Consider the following 13,484-nt stretch of genomic DNA (forward strand, 5'->3'; position numbering starts at 1 on the left):
GGGTTACAGTTGTAATAGTAACTGTTCCACTAGCTTCTACTGCCTTCGTTATCATAGTGAATGGTTCATTCCATGGAACAAATTTATTTGTCGGTGGATTTGAATCTGAAGCAAATGCAACTTTAAGAGTTGGATTGAAAGCAATGATATCATTTACAGATATAGATGTGCATTGTAAGGCGTCGCTACTGAACTTTACTTTAAGCTGAATGTTTCCTGCAAAAGCTGGAATAAATCGAATAGCTTCTAATGGAAGGAATCTTCTAACAGGAATTCTTAAACGAAGCTTAAAATCAAATGATTTTCCTGCTGTAATTGGACCACTAACAATTTGTCCTGTTCTGCATGTTCCCGAATGACTCCATACATCTTCATGTCGAGTCTTTGAGAAAACATCTACTTTCTTTATTTGTTCGGTAGTTTGTGAGTTTGAAGTTATATATGCTTCTTCTCTTGCGTTGTCTTGAGAATATACGATACGACCATTTGCAAGGATTTGATATCCAGCAACTGCATAGAAAGCGTCATCGAAACCAATCCAAAATCCTGGTGGGTTTGTTTTATTGGAACCTGAACCAATTTCTTTATCTACAATAAATTGACCTTCCATTTTATACGTAATGAATGTATTGTAAAGGTCCAACATATTTTCACCAGGAGGTGAGAGATTGAATGTTACCCATGTGTTATCTTTAGCAGTTCCAGGTTGTGATGGAATCTTTGCGTCAGAATATTTTCTATTAGTGTCACCAATTTGAACTGCATTGTCTATGATATCGAAATATGAGCGAATCTGATGAATATGCTCTGCTGGAGTAAATTCGTTTAACTGTTCGTTCTGCATGTATTTACTTCGGATAAAAATATCTATTTACTTCATTATTCTCACTCTTCTTCTTGGCATTCGTGGTGGAAGTTGTTTCTTGACATTTTCAATGAACTGTACATTCTCTTTTGTCTCAACTTCTTTCAATGGCGGGTCAGGATTCTTTGACTCGGTTTGTTTTTCAATGAAATTCACGAACTTTGCAATAAGCTCTTGGTTCGTTATTGAAAGTACATCTGGCTTCTTTTCTTCTTGTTCTATTGACTTTTCAGTTTGAATAGAAGGCTTAACATGGCCTTCACCCTTGCCATACACCTTAATGTTGTCGCTTTCTGCATTCGCTAATGGAACCTTTCTTTTTCTTACGTATATTTTACCATCTTTACTCTGACTTACGTAATAGAAAGGATGTTGTATTCCTCTTGCGTCATTTAATATAATAGACTCTCGCTCTGATTTTGACAAGCTCATTTTACATCGGTTAAAGTTTTAATTTTGTTTTTTATCTGCAGTCAAATGACTCAGACAAGCCCTACGGACAAGACCCAAGGGGTCATAGATGTTGAAGCATTGAAGAAAGAAATTCGTGAGCAAATTTTATCCGAACTGAAGGAACAAAAACAAGAACAAAAGCCAGAGAGACCAAAGAGAAAACTTAGTGAAAAACAACTTGCTGCATTAGCTGCTGGAAGACAAAAGAACCCACGTTTGCTGGCGAAGAAAGCTAGAGAAGAAGCTGAAGCAAAAGCTAAAGAAGCTGAAGCAAAGAAAGAGTAAATGGTTTATTTTTATCCGAATTAAATGTATAGACAAATACCTTTATCTGTTGCGTTCAGTAGTGAAAACCCTGACGTCAAAATAAAGGGGAACAGAGTAACGTTTAAGTTTCCAACAGACTGGATTGTGAACATTAATGAAGAGAAGTACATTGGCATAACATCTATGTATATAACACGTGCTTTCAGAAAGGTTGACTTTATACTTCAAGTCGAGATAGAAAATGACGAACAGTCTTTAAGCGCCCAAAACATTCACATATACAAATACTTTAAAGACGATACAACATTGTTGCAATGTATGATTTCATTTAATGAGATGTTCGAGAAAAAGTTCAACATTGAAGTACAAACTTTACAGCCTTTACGTGAGTTTTTTGCACAACTGAAAGAAGAAGGTAGTCGGCCACAACTTATAGACTTTCATTATGAATTTAATGAAAATGAAGATGGAACTCATGACTGTCAATTCATTGTATTCTCACCATTCAATGAAGTCGCTAAAAAGAAAGAAAATCCATTACGTATAAGATTTCAAATCTCTGAACCAAGTGATGATTTCAAGAATGTTTTCAATTATGATGCAATGCTTCCGAGGAAAAATGAATTTTCAAAGATTGTAACACCTGGCATTTGGGATAGAAAGCAAGCTATATTATATTCAAACTTAAGTAAGGGAGTTGAAAATGAGTTCATTGGTCATACAAGAACTTCACCACTTCCTAACCCTAAATACTATAAATTAACTGGCTTCAATCGTGAGTTTTGGATAGACATGTTCTCCACTCATGACCATAACTGTCCAGTGTTCTTACCTCCAGACCATAAGGACTGTCTCTACATTGAAGCACAACTCTTAAACTCTACCATCGCAGTATTGTAAAATCTACGCTAGCTTTATTTTTATCACGAATGACCTCATTTCTGACAAAAATAAATGACCTCATTCATGACCTCATTCATGACCTCATTGCTGACAAAAATAAATGACCTCAGAACTTCAACTTACGAATAAAGCTTGTTTTAGTCGTTATTGAGAAGTTAAACTTTTCAGCAAAGCAAGGACTAGAAGACTTACATAAGTCAAATCCAATCTCTTGACCGTCATAAAGTGCTTTATATAACTTCATAACACTGAACTCAGAGTCTTTGTCAAATTTTCCTTGCGGAACCATTAAACCTTTATCTTCATCATAGAAACACTGAACAGAGTCAGGAAACATTTCATTAGCGGTTAATGCAATAACATCTTGCTTCACGCCTTTCATTCTGCAGTGAAATGCAACTTCATTTAAATCATTCGTGAGTAAGTCTATGTAAGTCTTCTTTCCACAAAATATTGACTTGTATGCTAAACTTTGTTTTCCAGGTGTTATTTCTGCGAAGTCAGAATGAAACTGACCAAGGTTTTTACCAATGAGAACTCTTCCATAACGTTTCTCAAACTCTTCAGCTAAACGAGGGATATCTTCATTGTAGAGATGCATACTGTCCGTATCGCTATAAAGATGTCCATTCCTAAGTCTTCAGCAGTACAGAATACTTCACACATTATTCTCTTCGACATAGACAGAATGTTAACACCAAGTGGACAGAAGTTAAAGTGTCTGCAAATGCTTTTCGTTAGCTTGAAAATAGTTTTATCTGAACCATCCAAACCTTCGAACTTCACTATATGGTTGTAGTTTCTGATGGCATATCTTATAGCATCTTTGTCATTTACTATGGTTATTTTGGACTCAATAGGAGATAGAATAGTTTTGCCATAAATACTGTTCAGAATGAGCTTTATATTTTCTTGCAAAGGATTTCCTTCTTTCTTATACTTTAACCTTAACTCAAACAACTTCTTTACTTCATCTCTTATTCTAATATCTCTGTTTCCATCGTAATAGTATCCTTGCAACACTTCACATTTGACACCTTGATATTTTATGAGGTCTTGTAATGTTATATGGTCAACATACATTAAACAGCAAGTGTTTGAACTTCTGGGAACATTAAGTTCTGGATTTAGTTCAGGGTCACAAACTATTAAAGGAAAGTGTCTATGTATTCCAATCTCTGTTATCTTAATGAGAACAAAGAAGCCAGACATAAACTTTTCACCAATGGGTTCCTTTTGGTCGTCATCAAATAAATGTCTCATGAGATACTCTGTGCTTAACATTTCTTTCTTCATAACCTTTGGAATACCTTCTAAAGTATAAAGTCTTGCTATAGCGGATGGATATAATGAAACAGCGTCGAAATCAGCAATGAGTTTCTTTTCGCTCTTTTGTTTAATGTTATCTGACAACATACATCTTCCACCTTGAATGCATCTCGAAATAAATTCTCTTGGTTTATTTGAGAGGTCATATAAATTTCCATTCGGGAAGTACACTCTGTTCTCAAACAATTTGTTAAGCAGAACAAATACTAACGTAGTCATAAACGTTTAAATCAAATTCTTTCAATATGTCATTGCGGAACTTAACAAAACCTTCTCTTAAAATTCTTACATCTTGTTTGCAATAAAATGTGCTATACTTTTCTAAGTCGAAGTGGTTCTCATCTATTCTGCAACCTTTGATGGAATCTATGTTCTTCATGAACGTATCTGCATCCTGGATAAACTTACATGCTTCAGAAATGACACCAGTTCTGTTGTCATTTGCTAACAAAACACTGCTGTAGTAGTTATATGGAAATACTTCTTTCGGTCCTGTTTGTAAGTTAAACATAGCAGGAAATAGTTTAAGCTTCTTATTTATAACACTGTAAGAGTCTTTTATAATAATTGCCCTTCCTTTATATAAGCCAGTTATTTGCATTGTTCGTGAACCTTTAATGATGGGAGTTCCTTTCACTTCTGTCATGTGTCTTAAGATGAAGTTTATATCATAACTGAGGTTATGGAAATATATTAAACTCTTGTCAGGAAGTCGTTCCAAAAATTCTGTTGCACAGTTCTGACCCCAAATGCTTTCACTCACTGAACCATCTTCATTGTCGTAACATATGTTAAAAGCTTTATGAAAGCCATCGGTACTACACTCAAAGTCAGCAAAGAAAACTGCTCAGGAATGAACTTGCACTTATTTTTATTTACTTCTTTTGACTCTGCTTTCTTCTTCAGTTGTACACAATACTTTGGAGCATATGTCAAATCTTTAAATGGTGCAAGGTTCTGTTTATATAAGTCAGTCGTATATGTGAAAAGTTCTCCATAAGAAATAGGTTCGAAATATTTGCACTCCCACAATGTTTTCATAACATTCCATAACGGTGTGTTCTATCATAACGAACTACATATTTGTTCTCTCTCTTTGTATATATTTTCATCTGTTTCTCAATGTTCATTCCACCACAAGCTTTGAGAATTTCTATATAGTTGCGAATGAAATATGTTGTCATTGGTAATCTTTCGTTTAGCATGTAGTGGTCTTCAACAAGAAGTAAGTCAATAGTTCGAACAGTTTCACATTCTTTTGGTATGTATCTCTTTATTTCATTATGTCTTGAGTCATTGAAGTAACCAATGGTAACATTAAATGCTATACCTGTTGCGTCAGAAATTTCTTGTACTTTACTTTGAGGAAAGTCTCTAACACGAATGACTTCTCTCATGTGGTCAATAGTTTCTTCATCTACTCCAGCCTGAATGCAAGCATAAACGAAACAATTGTCTTCTGTCATAAGTGTTGCAGTTCTTTTGTTCAGTTCATTGAAGATTTGGTAGCGTTCAAGATTTATAGGTAATGTGCAAAGATACTTCCAGAACTGACCGCTTCTCTTCTTATAAAACTTCTTTTCACCATTATCTTTCCAAAAGCTTTCTATAAGTGCTGGGTTTCCTGTTTGCTTAAGAGCTTCCAAAATGGCTTTCTGGTCATTTGTCAGTGTGCTTTCATCTCTATATGGTCTCTTTTTTGGTTTGCCTTTCTTTACATCTGACATCGTTAAGCCTTCATATTCTGTTAAATCATACATCTTTATTTCGGTAAGATTCTTTATGTTTGTCAAGAAGAAGTCATAGTGCATTTCAACAATACCTGCAGCATTTGCTTCTATCTCTGATATAAAGTTCTCCTTCAAGAGCTGATGTAGTAATGTTCCAATATTATTGAGGTTTAACGTAGAACATTCATACTTTCCACCAAGTTTATAACATACCATCCATCTCTGTTGTGAGTTTATTTTAATCTTCTCTAAGAGTCTCATGAAAACCTTACCGAAATGTTTGTGTAAGTAGTCTCTGTTTGGTTCATCTAAAGCTTCGATGTTAAAGTCAATGAGTCTATTGCCTGACTTCACATTTCTCTTCCTATTCTCTTCATCTTTCTTTAACCATCTCTCACCTTCTTTTGGTTTGTCGTCAATGGAACGAATGACATCGTTAGCTTTGCGAACTTGTTCTATAGCGCTCTTAAACATCTCTCTTCTCTGTTGTTTCAGTGTGTCGTCTCTTCTTCTTGTTTCACCAACGTTCGCATTTGTTATGTCAAACATTTCTTGACGAACATCATGTGAAAGAGCTTTACGAGTATGACCAACGTTTGCATTTGTTATGTCAAACATTTCTTGACGAACATCATGTGAAAGAGCTTTACGAGTATGACCAACGTTTGCATTTGTTATGTCAAACATTTCTCTTCTTACTTCATGAGGTATTGAACGTCTATGATATAAGTCAATAGCAACGTCATTTAAAGGAAAAGTTTTGTTATTAATGTAATCATGAATTCTATCATAACTTATTGCACCATTATAGTCTTTAATGAAGTCAGTGAGTGCTTTTTTGTTTGTTGCGTAATGCTTTGCAACATCTATGTTAGCTTCTGTAAGAAGTTGTTTTATTTCCGAGTGTTCTAACTTAGACAACTTCCGATACATCTTTAGTAGGAAATAAAAAAAAATATTTTTGAAAAAATTAGATTAGATTTTTTTTAAGTTATTTTTCAAAATAATTTAATATTTTTATTATAATGAAACACATGCAAGATTGCAAGTTCTTTTCATACAATGCTCTCGCTAATGCCATCAAGAATGAGTTCAATGGTGCTTCAAACGTTAATGTTATCTTTAACAAGAAGTTTGTGAAAGAATCTAAGTTTGGTCAGTATGTCAGACCATTAGCTATCGTCATTGACCGCAAACGTTATACTTCACAAGAGTTAGCAGTAGTTTTGAAACAAAAGAGTTTCTTCGTGAATGTCAAAGATACTCATTATACTGTTATAAAGAACTCTAACATTGACTTCTTCAGTATTGCTATGAATCTTTCCGAACAGAAAGAATATAAGAAGGGTGAAACAAATGTGAAATATTATCCTTCATCTCTGAAGACAATAACGAACAAAGATGTTATACAGAAATTCTTACCAAAGGTTGAAGAAGCTTCAATTGACATTGACGAAGGAAGTGAAATGGTTGAAGAAATTGACCCTGAAGCTATTTAAGCAAAAATATATTTTTGGTTAGTCTTCATATGGATATTTTACAACAATTCCCCAATGTATAAACTTTTCATACGCTTTTTCATAAGCTTTATATACCTTCAGAAATTTTGCATAATCTTTAGAAGCATTTAGATATTGTTTAAATGCTTTGTATGTCTTCATAAATTTTGCATAATCTTTTACATGCTGTTCGTTCTCCTCTTCTGTCATGAGTTCCGAATATTCTAAATTCATGTTCTTTCATATGAGATAAAATTTTATAAAAAAAAAAATAAAATTAGCTTAGATTTTCATTCTTCCTCTTTGAAGTTATCGAAATACTCTGTTATTTTTTCCTTTAACAATGGTAAGTCTTCTTTGAATGTAAGTATTGTGCAACCTTTGATGTCATAGTGTGTTTGAGGAAGAGTATTTTTGACAATTTCCTTTATTTGCTCATTCGGTGTCATTGAAATCGGTAAGTTTTCACGATAGAACCAGTTTCTGTCAGATTTATATATCTTAGCGAGGTCGTAAAAGCTTTTGTTGTTTCTTCTGACTAAATGCAACATAACCATATCTCTGTCTTCTTCATTTTCCATCTCTTCAGTATATATCATATACTTATAACTCTTTTCCTTTCCTTTTGGTACTGAACGCGGTATTCTTTTCTGTATGCTTTTGTCTTTGGATTCAATGACTTCATCTTTTGCATGAAGTTTCTTTTCCATATCTTCACGTTCTTGTCTATGAATTTCGTCAAGAAGTTTACAAACATACCAAGCATAACGAGGTGAAGCCCACATTGCTACAGCATTTACGAGAAGTCTATGAACATAATATCCTCTCAAACCGTTTGGCAATTTTTCACGATTTTCATGAGTTTTAGGCGACTGGGGTTTTATACCCACTCGCTGTGCTTCGCTGTTTTCAGAAAAAAGTATGTCTCGCTGTGCTTCATTTAATAGTTCAATAGTGCTTTGGTTCCTAAACCAGTCTTTAGGAAGTTTAGTATCTGGAGCAAAACATGCTGTCAAAATACTTTGCATTTGGTACATATCGTCTTTGACCGAACGAATGAGACGTAACTGTTTGTTAAACTGTATGTACTCATATTCTTCATTTATGGCTTCATGAACGATAGCAGTTGTTGTGTTCTCTAATGTTGTCATTACTGTCTTTACATACAAAATAAAAAAATAAATAAAAATAAAATTAGCGTTATTTTTTCTGAGATAAACACTATTTCTTCACAACATTAAATTTTATCCTGTATGAAATGACTTTAAAAAGATTATTGACTGACTTCGAATACTATCTCATTGACGCACTGACAGACCCTCAAAACTGTGTTGAAAGTTCTTTAAGCTTTAAGATTGAAGGTACGACGCATTTTGTCTTCACTTATGTATTGAAAGAATATGACCGTTATCATAACGAAGTGAATCAAACACTAATAAAATTTGTAGATAAAAAATTGGTTAACAATGAATATTTTAAACGTGAAGACCCAAACACTGCTGGAGATGATGAAGAATACAGACAAGCTATTGAAAAAAATAACGCAAGATTAGATGCAATAGAAAAGAATTTTAATGAATGTCTTACAAACACGTATGAATATCTTATGCGGTGGGAAGCTAGATGGAAATAAATTTACGTCAAATATGCAATTTATAAAATCTTATGTCGACAGGCTACGTAGCACAGTGGTCTAAGGTGGTGTTATGGAGGGGTCAGAGTCTGTGGTTCGAACCGCGACAGCGCCGTATTTTCTTATTTTCTTTGTTTGTCTTGTTTGTCGTGAATAAAAAGTGTCATAAAAGTGCTCTATTTTCCACGGGAATAAATAAAAAATTTACTTTATTTCTTCTTTATTTCTTCTTTATTTCTTTGTTCCCGTGGAAGAAGGGTTTTGCTGTTTTTCTCAGCCGAAATCAATGATTTTTTCATTTTTGGAATCCTTAGCGAATGAGGAATCTTTTCTCTCGTGGAAGCTTTGACCAAAAATATATTTTAGGTGAAGAGGTGAGATCTCACCTAATTTTTCACCTAATTTTTCACCCCTTGAACTTTTTATAACATTCGGTCATAACTTCATCAATTTCATTTAAATCACGATTTAAAAACTCATTGACTTCATCTTCAACCGTGTCATCTTGTAATAAGAATATTTTCTTTAGTTTCATGTCAACATCCCGAACAGCACAAAGGATAAAATCATATTCATTTCTTCCGTTAAACATACTTTTTCTTTCTCGTTCATCGTTAAATAAATTATTGAAAATATAAACAGCGGTGTAAAAGTTATGTACTGTGTTAAATGTTGAAGCTTCACCTATTTTAGATTTTAGGATTCTTTTAGTAAGTAAATTGTTATCGTTCTTTCTCTTTTCCTTATCGTTCATGTCGAATCTGTCGAACCACATATCCTGTATTTCATCGAATTTACGAACTATAGAATTCGTCATTTCCCTGGTTAATGAGGGGTAATCATTATTAATTTTTTCATATAATTTGTCCATATGATTTTCATCGACGTTTCCGGAAAGCATTTAATTAAAGCAAAAATAATGTTTAGGTGAAGAGGTGAGATCTCACCTCTTTTTTCACCCCAGTTTTTTCACAAGCGTTTTACATGAATTGTACGATGTATATTTGAAATCCTAAACAATTTCGTAGCTTCTATTTCTTCTGTCAGTATGTCAAAAGTTTTAACAATACCGAAAGTCTCTTTATACTTCTTCTTGACGTCAGATAGAAGGAAATCTTCTGCTGTTGGATAGTTTTTGTTCAGAAATTCTAACATGTTCATTTTATCTTCTGCTGGCTTTTCTGCTTCTTTCTTTAAGTCTGCATAGTCGTTTCTCATTCTTTCTATCTCTTTGACTGAGTAGTTATATTTCCTAATTGCTGCCTTACATTTTGAACATTGCGGGTTCATTTTTGCGTTATACATTGAAATAAAACCAGCTAAAACAACTAAGGCGTCAATGGTTTTCTTCATCTCAAACATAGCGGGTCTTATTTGTTCGTTCCATACTTTGCCTCTTCTATCTTTATCTCTTATTTCCCAAACACATTTTGCAACTAATGAAACAAAGTTATCGTAAGTCTTAAACTCCTCAGATTTATATATGTCAGAAACATTCTTATATACCATGTCGCAATCTTTGTCCATAACCTTATGGTTGCAATGAAAACCAAGGAATTCATAATTTACTTTACGTATGAACTTCTTTATTTCTACTGAGTCAGTTGGTTTCACTTCAATTTCGTCGAATTCAGGAATAGTGAGTTTTTGTTGTTGGATTTCAGGCAATTTGGGTAAATGGTCAATAATGTCCTGCATTTCATAAAGATATTCTTCATTTTCTTCATCTTTCGCACTACAGTCTAAATTACTTGTTAAAAGTTCTTGCTTTATCTTCTGGATTTCTGTTTCAAAAGTATATGAAGAAGGAATGAAGTTTTTCATCTCTACTAACATTGACGTAGGATTCATGACTAACGAGTTTGGTGCTGTTGTTGTGGACAGAGTCCCGCCGTTCGCGGCTTGAATTGTTGTTGTGCCGATTGTTGAAATCATATCTTTTATACAAAATAAAAAAAATAAAAAAAATAAAACTAACTTTATTTTTTCTATCTTAAGGAAATTCATGAAAATTCAAGAGGTGAAAAAGAGGTGAAAAAACAGGTGAGATCTCACCTCTTCACCTAAATTATATTTTTTGGTGAATTCAATAAAAATAAATGGTTCATTTACTCACAATATTTTTTTACAAAACGACCCCAAACTTTTAACTTCTTTTCTGCAGCTTCAAATGCTATCTTAGCGAGTTCATATTCTCTAAATTCTCTCTTTAAATCTTCTTGTTCCCATTGGTCTAGTTCGTATGGAGAATCTCTATAACCATAATATATCTCACGTTCATGTTCTAATTGTTTTTCACACATTTTTCCAACTTCTTCTTCGAACAAAGGTTTAGCATTCTCCACTGTATCTTCGAGTTCTTCTTCATCTAACTTCTCATGAACTTTCTTGTCTATGGAGTCCATAATATCTTTGACATAAAATGCATACTTTACAGAGCACCATTCAGCAACAAAATGAACGAGGTCAGCATGTATGTAAATACCTTTGAATTCATTCATAACGCCCTTAGTAAGCTCATAAAATGCTTGTTTTGAGGTTGAGCCACTTTTGGCTCGACCGTATTCTTTCAACCAAAACTCAAGAATTTCCTGCATTTTAGCACTATTGAGAAATCTGTTTAAATGGTTTAACTTTCCTGCTTCTCTTGCCATCTTTGTTGCATTAATGTAACCATCCTTGTCTCTACGTAAGACTTCAATACCGTTATAAGTGCCTTTTGTGAATGTTTCACCATTAGATTTGTTCGTGAATGTTTTTGCTTCGACTGACATTATTGTCTTTACATACAAAATAAAAAAATAAAAAAAATAAAACTAACTTTATTTTTTCTATCTTAAGGAAATTCATGAAAATTCACGGGGTGAAAAAAGAGGTGAAAAAACAGGTGAGATCTCACCTCTTCACCTAAATTATATTTTTGTCTGATTTACATCTAATGAAAAAGTTTAGAAGAATTTTCTTATTCTTTCTGGCATATTTTTGTCTTTCCAGTACTCCCGCTCTAATGGTCCCAGATGTGTTGGCTTCGACTCTCTCAAGTTCTTAGATGGTATAACATCTTCAACGCCTCCTTCATATCTTACTTTATAAGTGTCATCGTTTGTGTTATAGCCAAGTATTTCAATAACCACTCCTCGCTTTGCTTCGTCAATGGTTTCAGCAAGTTTGCCATTACTACTTTCGACTAATTTATGTCGAGGATAAAACGCAATAGAGTCGTCGGCAGCTTTTATAAGATATCCATTACCTTGCGTAGAGTCTACGATATAATAATTTCGACTTAACCTTAAACGTTTCTTTGTCAACGGTTTGTCGTCAAGAACTACACGAACTTTTGTACCAGGAATGAGGGTAAATTGTGTTGAATTTCTGATATTTTGTGTTTGGCTTCGTTTCTTTTGTATATACTTTTCTTCTTGTTGTTGTGTCATTGAATTTGGTGTATGTCCTGTTGTAGAATGTGTTGAGGAATTATATACTTCGAGAAAATGTTTCATTGTTTCTTCGGTAAAGTCTCGCTCTTGGTTTAAATCTCTGAGAGTCCTTATGAAGCGGTTTATGATGCCGAGTATGTTATGGTTATGGTCTTCAGTAGTGTAGTGAGTTATGTTATGTTTAATGAGAAATTCTGTGATTTCATTGCTGAGGTATGCACTGTCTTGGTCTGATGTTAAAGTACTTGGGTTATGTTCTGCTACAAACTTTTGTAAAACTCTTAACACTTCACGAGTTCCTTTATTTTTCATTGGATATGCATATGCTTTACGAGTGTTAACATTTATGAAGATGAGGAATGGTTTATGTCCTCCTTTTCTGCTTTGAATGAGAGTGTCAAATTGGTATGCGTCAGGAGTGTTGGAGTAAATTGGTAAAAAGTAGTCGTAAGGGTTTATTTTTGTTTGATGTACAACATTTTTGTCAAAGAACCTTTTCACTTCAGCTCTGTTAGTAAATCCCCGACTCTTTGCAGCTTCATTGAACTTCTTAAATGACCTCCATGGATGTTGTTCGAATACTTCTTTCAAGCTCATTTATGTAAAGTTAAAGATTTTAACCAACTCGTATCCAAGCGTGCATTGTTATATAAGGAGGCATATAATCTTTTCCATTACCTGCTGGGTCTGTAATACCAGCTACAACATGTGTATGATTTCCTGCAGTTCCACAGAAAATACCTGTGCTTGAATCTACTGGGTCAGTTGAAATATCATATCTATGCATTCCCTGTCTATCCGAACCCGCTGCAAGATTTGTATAACCTCTTTTTGTTATTGAATGTGAATGGTTTCCTTCCACAGATGTTCTTCCACTGAACCTATGCATATGTGAAGGAAGGTTTTCAATACCTATTTTCTTTGAACCTCCCATCTTCATTGACTGCGTATTAGTGTAGAATGGAAAACTGTCAACTATTTCATACCATCTACCACCAAATAAAGTGTTTGGATTTATTGGATTCATAGACGTATAAACAGCTCCTATAGGATATATTAAATCATATATGCTCATAACTCTATAAACATATTCTAAAGAACTTATGTCATTAAATACCATTTGGAATGTATCTCCCGGATGAAATGTTGCATTTGTTCCACTTTTATAATGTAATGTTAGTTCAATAGAATTATCCAAGAAAAATTCAAAAGTATCTGGTTGAAGACCTCTAACAAATTCAAATGGAGTTGCTGGTTCACCATTTATAATTTCTGTTGTAAATGTCATTGTATCTGGTTTCGAAAATTTCTTTGTTAGTTCTGCATCCACATAAGTTTTATCTGCTTTCTTATCTAACATTGTTGGTA

The 13,484-nt window shown here is 33.8% G+C and overlaps 9 protein-coding genes and 3 pseudogenes across 12 annotated transcripts, besides 1 other annotated feature; 3 read left to right on the top strand and 9 right to left on the bottom strand.

Annotated features, from left to right (window-relative positions):
• Positions 1-13,484: part of a mobile genetic element that runs on past both edges of the window.
• Positions 1,343-1,603, top strand: TVAGG3_0892600 (uncharacterized protein; the record flags this gene model as incomplete). Its single annotated transcript, XM_051250906.1, has 1 exon — positions 1,343-1,603. One exon carries the CDS (start codon positions 1,343-1,345, stop codon positions 1,601-1,603), a length of 261 nt encoding a protein of 86 aa, XP_051086381.1.
• Positions 1,628-2,485, top strand: TVAGG3_0892610 (uncharacterized protein; the record flags this gene model as incomplete). Its single annotated transcript, XM_051250907.1, has 1 exon — positions 1,628-2,485. One exon carries the CDS (start codon positions 1,628-1,630, stop codon positions 2,483-2,485), a length of 858 nt encoding a protein of 285 aa, XP_051086382.1.
• Positions 2,608-3,571, bottom strand: TVAGG3_0892620 (annotated as a pseudogene). Its single transcript has one exon. A coding segment is annotated over exon 1 (964 nt).
• TVAGG3_0892630 lies at positions 4,073-5,283 on the bottom strand (annotated as a pseudogene). Its single transcript has one exon. A coding segment is annotated over exon 1 (1,211 nt).
• On the bottom strand, positions 5,598-6,455 carry TVAGG3_0892640 (annotated as a pseudogene). Its single transcript has one exon. A coding segment is annotated over exon 1 (858 nt).
• Positions 6,573-6,905, top strand: TVAGG3_0892650 (uncharacterized protein; the record flags this gene model as incomplete). The annotated part of the gene is made up of 1 exon (XM_051250908.1): positions 6,573-6,905. A coding segment is annotated over one exon (333 nt), but the record flags the coding sequence as incomplete, so codon positions are not given.
• TVAGG3_0892660 (KilA, N-terminal/APSES-type HTH, DNA-binding family) lies at positions 7,337-8,197 on the bottom strand (the record flags this gene model as incomplete). Its single annotated transcript, XM_051250909.1, has 1 exon — positions 7,337-8,197. The coding sequence occupies one exon, from the start codon at positions 8,195-8,197 to the stop codon at positions 7,337-7,339; it is 861 nt and encodes a 286-aa protein (XP_051086384.1).
• Positions 9,649-9,984, bottom strand: TVAGG3_0892670 (organellar and viral DNA polymerase type B; the record flags this gene model as incomplete). Its single annotated transcript, XM_051250910.1, has 1 exon — positions 9,649-9,984. The coding sequence occupies one exon, from the start codon at positions 9,982-9,984 to the stop codon at positions 9,649-9,651; it is 336 nt and encodes a 111-aa protein (XP_051086385.1).
• On the bottom strand, positions 10,092-10,614 carry TVAGG3_0892680 (organellar and viral DNA polymerase type B; the record flags this gene model as incomplete). The annotated part of the gene is made up of 1 exon (XM_051250911.1): positions 10,092-10,614. A coding segment is annotated over one exon (523 nt), but the record flags the coding sequence as incomplete, so codon positions are not given.
• Positions 10,788-11,453, bottom strand: TVAGG3_0892690 (uncharacterized protein; the record flags this gene model as incomplete). The annotated part of the gene is made up of 1 exon (XM_051250912.1): positions 10,788-11,453. One exon carries the CDS (start codon positions 11,451-11,453, stop codon positions 10,788-10,790), a length of 666 nt encoding a protein of 221 aa, XP_051086387.1.
• Positions 11,628-12,713, bottom strand: TVAGG3_0892700 (integrase core domain containing protein family; the record flags this gene model as incomplete). The annotated part of the gene is made up of 1 exon (XM_051250913.1): positions 11,628-12,713. The coding sequence occupies one exon, from the start codon at positions 12,711-12,713 to the stop codon at positions 11,628-11,630; it is 1,086 nt and encodes a 361-aa protein (XP_051086388.1).
• Positions 12,733-13,143, bottom strand: TVAGG3_0892710 (ATP binding; the record flags this gene model as incomplete). The annotated part of the gene is made up of 1 exon (XM_051250914.1): positions 12,733-13,143. The coding sequence occupies one exon, from the start codon at positions 13,141-13,143 to the stop codon at positions 12,733-12,735; it is 411 nt and encodes a 136-aa protein (XP_051086389.1).

Source organism: Trichomonas vaginalis, chromosome VI (assembly GCF_026262505.1).
Source record: "Trichomonas vaginalis G3 chromosome VI, whole genome shotgun sequence".
In the NCBI taxonomy this organism is placed as follows: domain Eukaryota; phylum Parabasalia; order Trichomonadida; family Trichomonadidae; genus Trichomonas; species Trichomonas vaginalis.